Source organism: Amphibalanus amphitrite, unplaced genomic scaffold, assembly GCF_019059575.1.
Source record: "Amphibalanus amphitrite isolate SeventyFive unplaced genomic scaffold, NRLGWU_Aamphi_draft 000063F_arrow, whole genome shotgun sequence".
Classification (NCBI taxonomy): Eukaryota; Metazoa; Arthropoda; class Thecostraca; order Balanomorpha; family Balanidae; genus Amphibalanus; species Amphibalanus amphitrite.
The window spans coordinates 876,785-890,020 of record NW_024881559.1 but is presented as its reverse complement, the minus strand read 5'-3'; the positions used below and the strand labels follow the sequence as shown (position 1 = coordinate 890,020).

The 13,236-nt window shown below is 51.1% G+C and overlaps 1 protein-coding gene across 30 annotated transcripts in view; it reads right to left on the bottom strand.

Annotated features, from left to right (window-relative positions):
* LOC122378695 (phosphorylase b kinase gamma catalytic chain, skeletal muscle/heart isoform-like) overlaps positions 1–13,236 on the bottom strand; it is a 20,191-nt gene extending 6,955 nt beyond the window's left edge. For 2 of the 30 annotated variants that reach the window (XM_043360094.1, XM_043360103.1), the window contains exons 1-5: positions 13,209–13,227; positions 11,147–11,245; positions 9,919–10,082; positions 9,445–9,565; positions 2,388–2,551 (exon numbers count right to left, since the gene is read on the bottom strand). In XM_043360094.1, coding sequence (XP_043216029.1) covers positions 2,388–2,551; positions 9,445–9,565; positions 9,919–10,082; positions 11,147–11,241 — 544 coding nt within the window. In that variant the 5' untranslated portion in view covers positions 11,242–11,245; positions 13,209–13,227. Of the gene's footprint in view, positions 1–494; positions 586–2,387; positions 2,552–9,444; positions 9,566–9,918; positions 10,083–11,146; positions 11,246–12,193 lie in introns of all 30 variants that reach the window. The other 28 variants (XM_043360082.1, XM_043360098.1, XM_043360104.1 and 25 more) reach the window with 27 other exon arrangements.

Sequence of the window (13,236 nt, the reverse complement as noted above, 5' to 3'; positions counted from 1 at the left end):
GTTTTATTGTAGTCTGGCTAATCGTTCCTAAGCTTCAGAAGCAAAACATACCCATGACTGAAACCCCACATTACTTCTGCTGTGGACTGTACATGGTCATTGGTCAGTCCGTCATCGTGCCCGCCATCCTCGCGGGGGTACATGCCGTCAGTTTGGGCCCAGAATCCCCCAGCACGGGCCAACAGTCCAGCCGTCTCTCCAGCCCGTCAGTACCCTCACCACTACCAGTCTCCCCAGAGCCCCCACCGACCAGTCGGCGTCCCAGCCAGTCTCGCTCGCGGCCCGGTCACCCAGCCCAACTCCGCCGGCACCCGCCTCACACGGCTAGCGACACGAGACGCAAACAAAAGGCCAGCAAGCTGTAATGCACCACACAACAGCGACTAGGGAGCACACTGGCTGCTGGGCTGGGCTGGGCCGGGCGGCGGCCGCGGCCCGGGTGAGTGAGGCGGCTGGCAGCTGCGGACCGGCGGCACCGGCGGCCGGCGACTCACGTGTCCACTTCGAACCGGTAGCCGGGCGCCGTCTCGATCATGTTGGCTCGCAGCAGCTCGGGCGCCAGGTAGCCGGGCGTGCCGACCAGATCTGCGGTCACGCGCGCGAGACGCCGGCCGGCGGCCACCGCTCTCACCTCACTGACACACTGACAGACACTGGTACCGACACACACCGACACACTGACATCAGCGGTGACACCGACGTCCAACACCACAGCCATGACACTGACACCCGCAGTAGCAAAAGACCGACACTGACAGCAACACAGACTCTGACGCCGACATCGACAGTCGACACTGATACCCGCAGTAACATCACTTATGGCACACACTGCGCCATATCATTGACATCCACAGTAACACTGACACTGATACACGGACCGAGAGTGATACTGGTCACAGGTCACGACCTGATCCCCAATCCTGACTGCGGCCCAACACTGCCCAGAGGCCGATCAGTCCAGCTGCACCCAATAAACTGGATTTCATGGTATAGTATTATCTGGCACAAATATAGCTGAAATGCCGCGATACATACCTACTGCTCAGTTTCTTAACCCTCGCCGGCCGAGGGGGGGGGGCGGGTGCCGCCCCCCCCCCCCATAGGGTTTTTTCGCGATAGCTCCGAACACGCTGGCGATAGAGAGCTGAAACTTGGCATACCTGACCTTTGATCCAAGCCGGATCTTTTGACACCAACCGCATTTTTGGGTCAGGTCAGGTCACTGACCTATGACGTCATAAGTGAACCTCTGCACGGTCTTCAGATGTCGCAACTTCGCAACGCCCTCACTGCCAGAGGAGAGGTCACAGGGAAATGAAACTTGCAGGATCTAGTATCCATTATGAGTCCCACAACTTGTATATCTCGGATTTTTCCTAAAGGTCATATGAGGTCAGGTCATTTTCGTGACCTCACCATTATAAGTCAATGGGGAAAAATTCAAACTGCTATTCTGGCGCCGGGAACGATCTCCAACTATCTCAAGCACACAGAATCGTGATTTGATGCACTCCTTGCAAGGTTAGATGCGTCACTTTTGCAATGTAGACCTTGCGTGACGTCATTTATGACGTCATCAAGGTCAAATTAGTTTTTCGTCAATAACTCTTGATCAAATTGAGCTAGCGAGTCGGGAAAGGCACCAATGGACTCAGGAAGGCCTGCCGAATCGAATGATATGCGACATGACCTCTTTCGACCAACTTCGTGACCTGGGGGTGCTGACCTGACCTTGACCTGAGGTCAACACCCCAAGTTGACCTGACCCGGACAAAAAGTATATCATTCGACGCGCCTGAGCGAGGCGAACACGATGCTGCCAAAATCGGCGCTCTGCGGCCGTTTTTTGCGAAGTTATTCACCAAAAACTGAACCGTACCCTGGGGCACTTGACCTGACCTCAGAGGTCACCGGTTGACCTAGGACCTTAAAATCGGGTACCAATCTCTGCGTCTCGTAACGGCGCACACGCTCGTTTTTTTCCGCGACGCGCTAGCTCCACCAGGGGCAAAACGGCGAGGGGGGGTCGTACCCGCCCCCCCCCCCCCCTCGGCCGGCGCGTATGTAGAAAACCAATAGGTCCGGCGAGGGTTAATCTACCCCGTGAGACAGACCATGTGCTCAGATGACTGTCATTTCGCGCGTGCCTCACCAAGGACTATGCATCTATATGATTACGCACTCCATTCAAGTACAGTACCAGCTCATCTTAACGTTGACTTCTGTGCTCCTAGGTCCAATGCTACCGCACTTTTTTAACACCCAGAGAAACAAGCCGTCAGCTGCTTCTCACACATGAAATATACGAATGAATGACAGGTGCGTGCGTACAAGAACCCTGCGCCACCTATCCACCATCCCACCACTGCTCTGCGGCGGCGACTCACCGTATAACTCCTCTCCTGGCCGGAGAATGCGCGCGAACCCGAAGTCGGTCAGCTTGATGTCCAGGTTGTCGTCCAGCAGGATGTTCTCCGGCTTGACGTCCCGGTGCACCACGGACTTGTCGTGCACGTGCAGCAGCGCCTCAAACAGCTGCTTCATTATGTGCCTAGTGTGGAGATGTGGACGCTATCAGAGGGAGAATGATGGTAAAGGATCGCGAGACATAGACAGAGACCAATGACCTCAAGTACATACACAGCCTAGAAAACATCGTAACACTTACACTGCTGCCTGGTCGGCTTTTATGCATCAAACAAGGGGGTGCAGAGGTGAAAGTACGCTATCAATTGTCGCCGGTTGATAAAACAAAACATATGATAACGTTTCGTTTGAAGGGACATGTTGACGTAACGCCACATTCTTGACACCCAGGCAAGCTTCATATCAGACGTGCGCTTATGTTCAATTTATTTCAAAATGTGCTTAAACCAGTGGTGCTAGAGAGCGCGAGCCAATTACGCTTGATCGTGCACCTTGTTCGGTAACGACAAACATTTTAACAAGGCAAGGTGGAAAGTGTGAAGAGATATCATGCTATTCGTGGTCACAATTATAACTTAACCCTCGCCGGACCTATTGGTTACGGAGCGAGCGAAGCGAGCGTAGTCTTTCCTTAGATTAACGGAAATTTCTGAGTATGAGCGGCCGGCCGGCCGGCCGTGGTCACGCTTTTGCGAGGCTTATATCTCAGCAACCACTTGACCGATTTACACGCGGTAATTTTTGTAGGGTAGCTTCATTCCTTCTACCAAGTATTGGACTATTCCCGATGCATGTAGGTGACCCCTTATGCACGTGCCACGTGCAAAACGAAGAGGTGTCACTTTTGTAATTGTTGCAATATCTCGGTAACTACTTGGCCGATTGCGCTGAAAGTTGGCATGTAGGTAGGCACCCACTAGGCAATGCATATCCATGTGCCAGAGTTGGGGTGCTGCTGCACGTGCGCACGTGCAGGGGTCGATTCCAGATCTCGAGAACGGCTGGACCGATTGCGCTCAAATTTGGTACACGGTTACGGAGCAGTTAGTAGGGTGCCGTGCACAAGTCAGTTGGGACCCATTTTGCACGTGCGCACGTGCAGGGTGCCGCTTCCAGATCTCGAGAACGGCTGGGCCGATTGTGCCCAAATTTGGCACATCGCTAGAGACCGGTTAGTAGGGCGCCGTGCACAAGTCAGTTGGAGGTACCCCCTCGCAATTTCGCACGTGCAAGGCCCACCCTCTCGCTCGCTCCGTTAGTCGCCCCATAAGGCGCTATACTGGTTTTCTACATACGCGCCGGCCGAGGGGGGGGGACGGGAGCGGGTACGACCCCCCCCTCGCCGTTTCGCCCCTGGTGGAGCTAGCGCGTCGCGGAAAAAACGAGCGTGTGCGCCGTTACAAGAGGCAGAGATTGGTACCCGATTTTAAGGTCCTAGGTCAACCGGTGACCTCTGAGGTCAGGTCAAGTGCCCCAGGGTACGGTTCAGTTTTTGGTGAATAACTTTGCAAAAACGGCCACAGAGCCGCGATTTTGGCAGCATCGTGTTCGCCTCGCTCAGGCGCGTCGAATGATATACTTTTTGTTCGGGTCAGGTCAACTTAGGGTGTTGACCTCAGGTCAAGGTCAGGTCAGCACCCCAAGGTCACGAAGTTGGTCGAAAGAGGTCATGTCACATATCATTCGATTCGGCAGGTCTTCCTGAGTCCATTGGCGGCTTTCTCGACTGGCTAGCTCAATTTGATCGGGAGTTATTGACGAAAAACTAATATGACCTTGATGACGTCATAAATGACGTCACACAAGGTCAACATTGCAAAAGTGACGCATCTAACCTTGCAAAGAGTGCATGAAAGCACGATTCTGTGTGCTTGAGATAGTTGGAGATCGTTTCCGGCGCCAGAATAGCAGTTTTCATTTTTCCCGTTGACTTATAATGGTGAGGTCACGAAAATGACCTGACCTCATATGACCTTTAGGAAAAATCCGAGATATACAAGTTGTGAGACTCATAATGGATACTAGATCCTGCAAGTTTCATTTCACTGTGACATCTCCTCTGGCATTTTTTTTTTTTTTTAATTTAGTCTTCCCGGCATGCCTAAGGCAACCGCCAGGGAAGGGGAAATTACTAAGGCTGGCAATGAGCCAGATCTTTCGTTTTACTTTACTTTACTGTCAGCTATTTAATTCTGACCCAAGCAAGAGAGAGAAGCAAACTTTAATTTAATTCGGCTCATGTGGCGTCCGATTAACAAGGCAAGGGTGTCCAGAAAGGGGTAGAATATTCATACTTGCTGCTGTAAATCTTGCTGCTAATGGTGTGAGGTGTTGCAATGTGTGATGTTTGTTGTGGGATGTATTTACCAGGAAAAGTCCTAACTAGAAAAAAACCTGGTGCCTAAGTCAAGGGGCAAAAACTGTCGAGTACAGTAAAAATCCCCGCAATAGTTACGTTACGTTATATCTCTAATGTGGACAGTGAAAGTGTAATTGCGCAGGCTGTTCGCAGGGATCGGCCAAAATAAAAACCGGCCTACCGAGTGAGACAGCCAGCGGGTTATGGCAGCCGGTGTGACCCGGGTGCCCCAGTCATGTCCCGCCCGTCTTAGGGGTACAACTTTGACTGGAATTTGGTGGCTCTGGAGGAGTAGCCGTGAGGCATAGCTCGACTCCTAGGCAGCGATGTTGGTAGGGCTAGTGGTTACCCGTTGGAGGAATTCTCTGAAGGAAGATACGGCGTCCGTGGTGAGGGGGTCCGTCAAAATAGAAGCCAGCCACGGCTGCCCTGTACAGTCTGTCTTAAAAGTACCGCGCAAAGTGGCGGTGGATCCATCGAGCCTGACTGAGGAAGGGCCTGCTAAATTTGGGTCACCGAAGCAATGGACATTCTCGTCCATTCCCCAGCTCAATTGGTTCGGTGACTTTCAAATTAAAGCAGACCTTTCTCGGTCAGGCTTGATGGATCCACCGCCACTTTGCGCGGTACTTTTAAGACAGACTGTACGCTTTGGATTCTGGGCGAAGGTCAAGGTCGTATAGTCGGATTTCATGGTCAAACCAGTAGAGGATGGAGGGAGGGTAGGGAAGTCGCCTGCCGCTGGCATACTCAAACTTCAGCGACCCGATTTCAGGTGGAGGGATCTCACCCCTGGGACGTCTCTTCGGGATCAGGTCTGGATCGGGATCGTCGGTGTCGTTTCGGGGGTTGTCAGGCTGGAAGCTCGCCGTGTAGCCTCGGGTGAACGGCCTGCTTCGAGAGCAGCCGAAGTCGTCGGGGTCCGTGGTTGGTGTCGGTGAGTCAGGGGTGTCAGTCTGGACTTCGGCGGAGACCAGTCGGGCGGGTCGAGTTTGAGACGTCGAGTCGAAGGTGGTCAGTTTGGTCGTTTGGGTGCTGGCGTCGGTCGTCTGAGAGCTGGCTGTCTCGGTCTGGGTCTGAATAGGGACTGCGGTCGCCTTAGGGGCCATGACCTCACCATCTGTCTGGACAGAGGCGTCTGTGTGAGCCAGAGGGGGCTGCGTCGTTCGGTGCTGGCTCTCGAGTGGTGGCCAGGCTGTGGAGTTGAGCGGCGGGGGTTGAAATGGCGTTCGCTCTCGAGTGTCTCGTTTGGTGGCTTTCCAGACGGGGCAGCTGTTTCGGTCCCATGCTGGGTGTGGACCAGAGCAGAGAGGGCACTTTGGGACCGAGGTACAGTCACCTGTGGGGTGGCTGTCCCTGGCAGAGCACTGCCCGCAGACAGTCTCTTTCCGTCGGCAAGAGCGCATGGAATGACCTAGCTTCCAACACCTACGGCATTGCCTTGGCAGCTGGATCCAGGGTCGAACAGGGACGGAGAGGTACCCGCAGAGGAGCTTTCTTGGGAGGTCGAGTCCTTTGAAGCGAAGTCGAATCAGGGGGTTTGGAGTTCGATCTTTAGATTTCAGTCTCTGAACCTCGATAACACCCTGCGGGGCTAGTTCGGCGAGAAGCTCTTCGTCAGAGAGGTCGCTGAGGTCCGGACAGTGAATGAGACCCTGTGATGACATCAGGTTGGTAGCGAGAATAGCCGAAACAGGTTTTCCGAGCATGGTTTGGCAGGAGAGAAGGGCAGAACTTTGGTCTTTGTTGAAGGTCGAGATGAGAATTTTGCCAGATCCGAGTTGTTTCGTTTTTTCAACTTCCGAGTCACAGATCGAGCGGATTTCCCTGATGATGGCGAACGGGTTCCCTCGCAGTGGAGTGCCATCAGGCCGGCTCATCAGGATGAGAGCGCGGCCTTCTGGTGGGTCAAGGTCGGGTGGGAGACGCGCCCCTGGAGGCGGTCCGGTCGAGTCCATGGCCATGATCGGGGTCTGTTACAGGCAAAGATAAAAAGTCCGGTTCGTTATCACCGCTAGGTTTCCCCGGACTGAGCAGTTAACCTAGATGACCTACCTACAGTCACATAGAGCAAAAAGAGCTGAAGGCTTACTCAAAGTTAGCGACCAAGGTCGTCCATGGACGACCCTGGAGCTCAGTGAGGACACCGTGCGCTAACTGACGTGAAGCGTCGAACTGGTGCGTGAATATCGAAGAATCCAAGGTTTGCGCGAAAAAAAAGATCGTCTCTCCTCTGGCAGTGAGGGCGTTGCGAAGTTGCGACATCTGAAGACCGTGCAGAGGTTCACTTATGACGTCATAGGTCAGTGACCTGACCTGACCCAAAAATGCGGTTGGTGTCAAAAGATGCGGCTTGGATCAAAGGTCAGGTATGCCAAGTTTCAGCTCTCTATCGCCAGCGTGTTCGGAGCTATCGCGAAAAAAAACCCTATGGGGGGGGCGGCACCCGCCCCCGCCCCCTCGGCCGGCGAGGGTTAATAATAGTTTATCAAATAAAATAGGGGTATTAAATTCCAAAATCAGTCAGATAATACTTAACAAACTTAGCTTAGCACAACCCAGCCCCAGACTTCACATTAACGAACTGACAGCCAATGAAAAGCAATGTGTCACCAATGCAAAGTGTGCCAGATTCGCCCCCATTCAGCTGTCTTAACAGCACACCTCAGCTGCCCCCCCCCCCCTTTCTCCCCCGTCGGAAAATAACGGTTAGTGTCGCGGCTGACAGCTCAGCACGTTTGTGTTTACATGTAGTGGCCAGACGCCTGACAAACCCCGCGAGAAGCACACACGATCACCGGGTGCCGCGGCAGCTAATTTCATCAGCTTGCATCAGCACACAGCTGGGTACGATGCCAACTTCCCGACACCCAGTTAACGGGATAGGACATCCAACCTTCAGGAGTCACACAGAAAGACAGGGAGACAACCCTCAGAAATAAAAATAGCGGCCACGTGAGAAATCCGCAAAACCCGATTATTGCTCTGTGCAGTGTGCAACTATCAGGTAAATGCCAGAGCATAATTTCGTCGTTCCAAGGGCGAAAAAGCACTTAAATATTGACTTGCAAGGATTCCGATATAAATCGCACTTAGATAAATCAACGTTATCACGCCGGAATATCCACGGATGCACTGACGGAAAGTGTGACCTTTTTCCAGCTACCTATCTTATTGCCGTCTCCCTACACAGACACCGGGACCTGGGCCCTGTTTCTCGGCACGCCGCTTACAGTGCGCTGCGCTGCGCTTAATCAGTATTGGTGCGGCGTTTACGACAATTTCGCCGCGACGCTTCAGCGTTGCGAGCATCCGAGTTTGTTGATGTTTCCATGGAAACCAAATACAACGCTACGCGTAGCGCGCTGTGGCGCACTGCCGCGGAACAGGGCCCTGATGGGAGTACAAGCATTTAACGATAGCCGAGAATAAAAGTTGCATAATAACAGCACCCATATATTCGGTTAAGTTACGGGACCTCGGCAACCGGCATAAAACCAATGCCGCGTGCATCTGCATTTCAAACTGAACGCACCAATGCGGTTTAGCTGTATTCGTTAACCCTCGCCCGTAAACGGCGATCTGCCACCTTCGCCCATGCAGGGGGGGGGTTGGTGCGACCCCCCCCCCTTGGCGTTTGAAAACGGAGCGTCGTAGAGCTTAGCGGAAAAGACCAACGGATTGCTCTCGCCGAGATCTCGCGATTGGTGGTATATTTTTTGGTCCTAGGTCAACATTTGACCTACTTTTGACCGGTCAAAGGTCAAATTTTCGGAAAAATAGACTTTTTTCAACTTTCGGCGGCGATTGCGGCAAAATGGTGGGAGATATCGACTTGAAACCTTCACTATCGTGTTCCTTGATCAATTCTCTATCGTTTGGTATGTATTTCGTTTCCCTAGCTCTAAAAATGGCGCGTTGGGAGCGCCGGAAGTCGGCAAGGTCACAGTCGGCGGCAGAAATTCGAAAAATCAAAATTTAATTTTTTGAAATCTGATTGTATTTTTGGATTTGGGAGGTCCATTTGCTCCCTATAGAAGCTAATATTGCTGCATATTCCCATTGAGGTGACAAGAAATAGCAAAATAGTGGTACGGGCGCTTTTCAAAAATAGTACCGGACGCTGTTCCTCTTGTGACGTCATAGCTCCGTGACCTGACCTGACCCGGTCAAGTTTCTTATACCATATGATAGCCAATACTTGCCCCAACATGCATGGGAAGTTTCATCACGATCCATCACCCGATGTCCGTACCACCGGCAGGAAACCTCGGGCGTTGGCACTCAGTTTGTGAAAATCCGGCCGGAGGCTGTTCCCTTTGTGACGTCATAACTCCGTGACCTGACATGACCCGGTCAATTTTTTTTTTATCAAAAGATGCGCAAGGTTTGCCCCATAAGGTACCCAAAATTTGGCGGCGCTGCGCGCCGCCGTTTTTGCACTATTTCCGAAAAACCTCAGGGGGGGGGTTGCACCAACCCCCCCCCCTACATGGGCGAGGGTTAAATATTATAGGAACGAACGTTTGTAATAAATATAAAAATAGATGCAGAACATCACACTGTCAACTACCTACGTTAATCCCACCTCATCGATTCGGAGGTATGTAGCACAGAAAAGCAGAAACGCAAAATCATCAGACTGTGTGCAAACTTACTTGGTCTTTTTCTCGGAGAGTGTGACGACGGTTGTGAGGTAGTCAAATAGTTCACCTTGCCTAAGCAGTTCGAACACCAGGAATATATGGGTCGCGGACTCGAATACATCGTGGAGTTCGACTGAAACAAAAACCAGCGTGTTTAACTAGACAGGAAAACAATCGTAACCCGATGCAGTTATCTCCTTCAACTGGGATGCGATTCAGTGGTGTACTGAAATTGGAAAGGTAGACAGGATGTCCATAGTCCACCATACATTTGTTTTGCTCATGCAAACACATTTTGCTATTCCCTAACAGGCTTTTTTTTCCTCCAACAGAAGCTGGGGCCACCAGTACCTCACTGCAGCAGAGGGGAGTAGTCTCACATGTCTGTTCATAGTTCAGCGCTGTATCTGGCTAATACAGTCTGCTGAATAAGCTCGGTATCTGCACGTGGCCATGGCAGCCGGCGGTCCACCCGCAGTCACTCACTGACGTAGGGGTGGCCCTGGACCATGCGCAGCACCTCCACCTCGCGGTGCGTCGACTCTTTGATGTCGGAGCCGTGGTCCGCCTCGCTGATGTCGATAATTTTGACGGCATACTCGGTGCCCGTCTCCTTGTCGACACAGCGCCGCACAGTGGAGCTCACACCTCTGTTTGAACAGAATGATCCACCATTCAACAATACAAAAATAAACAACCAGACCAGCCTCTAGCATATGCACGAGACAGGCAAATTCAATAAATGAATCATAAACTGCACAGCTGTTTAGTCGTGTCTGCAGTTGCACACAAACGAGTAGCAACCATGCAACTTGACCATTTATTGCCTCCAGATTTATAACATTTGATAGGAAACAAACAGAATAGACTATTCCTAGACTCGTACCTAGTAGGTAACATTACCTTACAACTAGGGCTGCGGAGTCGGAGTCGGTCGGAGTCGACAGTTCTACAAGGAGTCAGAGTTGGAGTCGCCAAAATCTTACCGGAGTCAGACTTAACATCGCATTGATCAAAGTCATGCCTTATACTGTTAACTTGACAATATTGTGCTCAATGTCCCTTCAAAATCAGATTATTTCGAAGCGAAGGTCATACCCGTTTTGGAAGAGCGTTTTTATAAAAAAAAACCTGAGGGGTGTTCACGGGCACCGCACACTGCTGCGTGCGCTGTGTGCGGTGCGTCCAGCAGGCGTGGGGGTAGGGGATGGGTAGGCGGTTCTGACGTCACGGCTGCGTGCGGTGGACGGTCCGCTGTGGCCAGTCCCGACCGGCCACAGCGATCGCTGTGTGCGGTGACGGAAGGCTGACGTAGGGACGCAGTGGGCGGAGCTTGGATGCCGTGTGCGGTCCGACCGCACACAGGGCCCGTGAACAGCCCTCTGGCTGTAGCTGCGCCAAAACCTGCTTTTAACTTTGTAAGCTATATAAGAGTAAATTTGCAATAAAAAAACGCATAGACAGTCGATTCAAGCAAGATAAGAAGATTCCCGACATTAACTTTACTTTGATGATGTGGCGACTTAAACGGTAATGTCCGGAGTCGGAGCTGGAGTTAGAGTCGACGTCGATCTTTGAAGTCGGAGTCGGAGTCAACAAATAATCCGTCGACTCCGCAGCCCTGTTTCTAACTATATTTGATGCTGTGTCCCGTCAGTGTAGAATGAAAAATTCCTAGAAGAATGTGCAAAATTGTGTTGCATGCTAAGCTCACCTTCCAAGAACCTCCTTGGGCTCATATTTGCTATAGAACACTTTGGCTGTCTGTGAATCGGGCAGCACATCGTCCGTTTCATCGATCACAGTCATCGTCCTGCAAAATGGCCCAAACGTTAGAAGCACACAATGCATATTCATGTCATGTGAAACACGATCAAACATGGTCACTGGTATCAAAACACATCTTCTGTCCGAATTTTCTTCGAAGATGTATAATGGATGCTGCAGACTATTAGAATCACACCATACTTAGTACATATTCTAACCCAAAGCAATGACAATCACTTCCGAGAAAAGCATCAAGCCCATGATCACTGGACATGGACAGGAATAAGGTTCCATGTTAGCTACCTTACTATATCAGTTAATTCCTACAGTTCTTAGAGGGTGCCATGGATGAAGTAGGTATTCCTGGATAGGACACTCCGGCCTATTCCCCAACACTAGCGCTAGCGAGCATGTGGTCACCCGGATGGCGAAGTGCCGAAAAATCGGCAGCCAGGGCACCAGCGGCCACCGCAGTATGGGAGGTGTATAAACGTCATAGCGGAGAGCAAAATTAGCTAGTTTTATAAGCCATGAGCCATCTCTCCCTGGGAACCCCGAGACACAGTGTCCAGCATGCGGAACTCTGCTGAGTGTGGAGTCGATGCTATATGTATTTTATCTGCATGTTAAAAGTTTGCTTTCAAACTGTTGGGACATTAGGTATCTTTCACATCATAAGCACCTCCAGCACCCATTTAGACATTCCTCATCCTGCAAAGGTCAACCAATCTCCAGGCTCAAGCGCAAGCGTTCTCCATTCGCATTATCAACCACTGGAACACCCTTGAGCCTACCGTCGGCAGTTGTCGGATCTGACACTCGAACCAATTCAAAAACTGGCTTGATTGACGCCCATTAATAACACACTTTACACCCCTCATGCAGGCCACTAGTCAGACCCACTAGGAGCTCAACTAGGATGGTAAGGCCTATGGAAATTGGAATCTCGATTGTCTCAAATCCGTACTTCATAAGCAGGCAAGTAGGTACCTACCTAGGTTATGCAAGTGATTAGTTTTGCTGGAAAACAGGCTCTTCCACACTATAAAAACATTGAGTTTTATTAAGGAGCCGGCGAAGCGAGCAATCAGGCAAAGTCGGTCGTAGATTAACAGAAATTTCTTAAGTATGAGCGGCCGGCCGGCCCGGGCCGTGTGGACGCTTTTGCGAGGCTTATATCTCAGCAACCACTTTACCGATTTACTTGGGGTAATTTTTGTAGAGTAGGTAGCTTTATTCCTTCTACCAAGTATTGGACTATTCCTGATGCATGTGGGTGACCCCCTTATGCAAGTGCCACATGCAAAATGAAGAGGTCTCAGTTTTGTAACAATTGCAGTATCTTGGTAACTACTGGGCTGATTGCGCTGAAACTTGGCATGTCGGTAGGCACCCACTAGGCAATGCATTTGCATGTGCCACAGATGGGGTGCTGCTGTGCGTGCACACATGCAGGGGTCAAATCTAGATCTTGAGAACAGCTGGACCGCTTGCGCTCAAATTTGGTATGCGGTTAGGGACCGTTTGGTACGGTGCCATGCAAAAGTCAGTTGGGACCCATTTTGCGCATGTGTCATGCAGGCCCAGGGTGCCGCTTCCGGATCTCGAGAACAGCTGGGCCAATTAAGCTCAAATTTGGCACATTGCTAGGGACTGGCTAATAGGGTGCCATGTACCAGTCAGTTAGAGGAACCCCTCACAATTTAGCACTTGCAAGACCCACCCTCTCGCTCGCTCCATTAGTCACCCCAAAAGGCCTTATACTGGTTAAAGTATACCTCAACTTTGGCAGGCCTAAGCTTAACTCTCAAGGTCACATGCAGCAGGTCTCACAGCATGAGCATGCATCAAGACCAAGACAAAATATTATTATGAAATTCTACAAGAGCTTCCCACTATTCATTCAGACAAAAACGAAATCCCTCTCATTCTTCCTTATTTCTAGTTTCGTAAAAAGACGTTTAAGTTGATATAGTGAAAAAAAAAACAAGCGTGACCTCCCAATTCACAAAGGGCACAAATAACAAATATCCAATG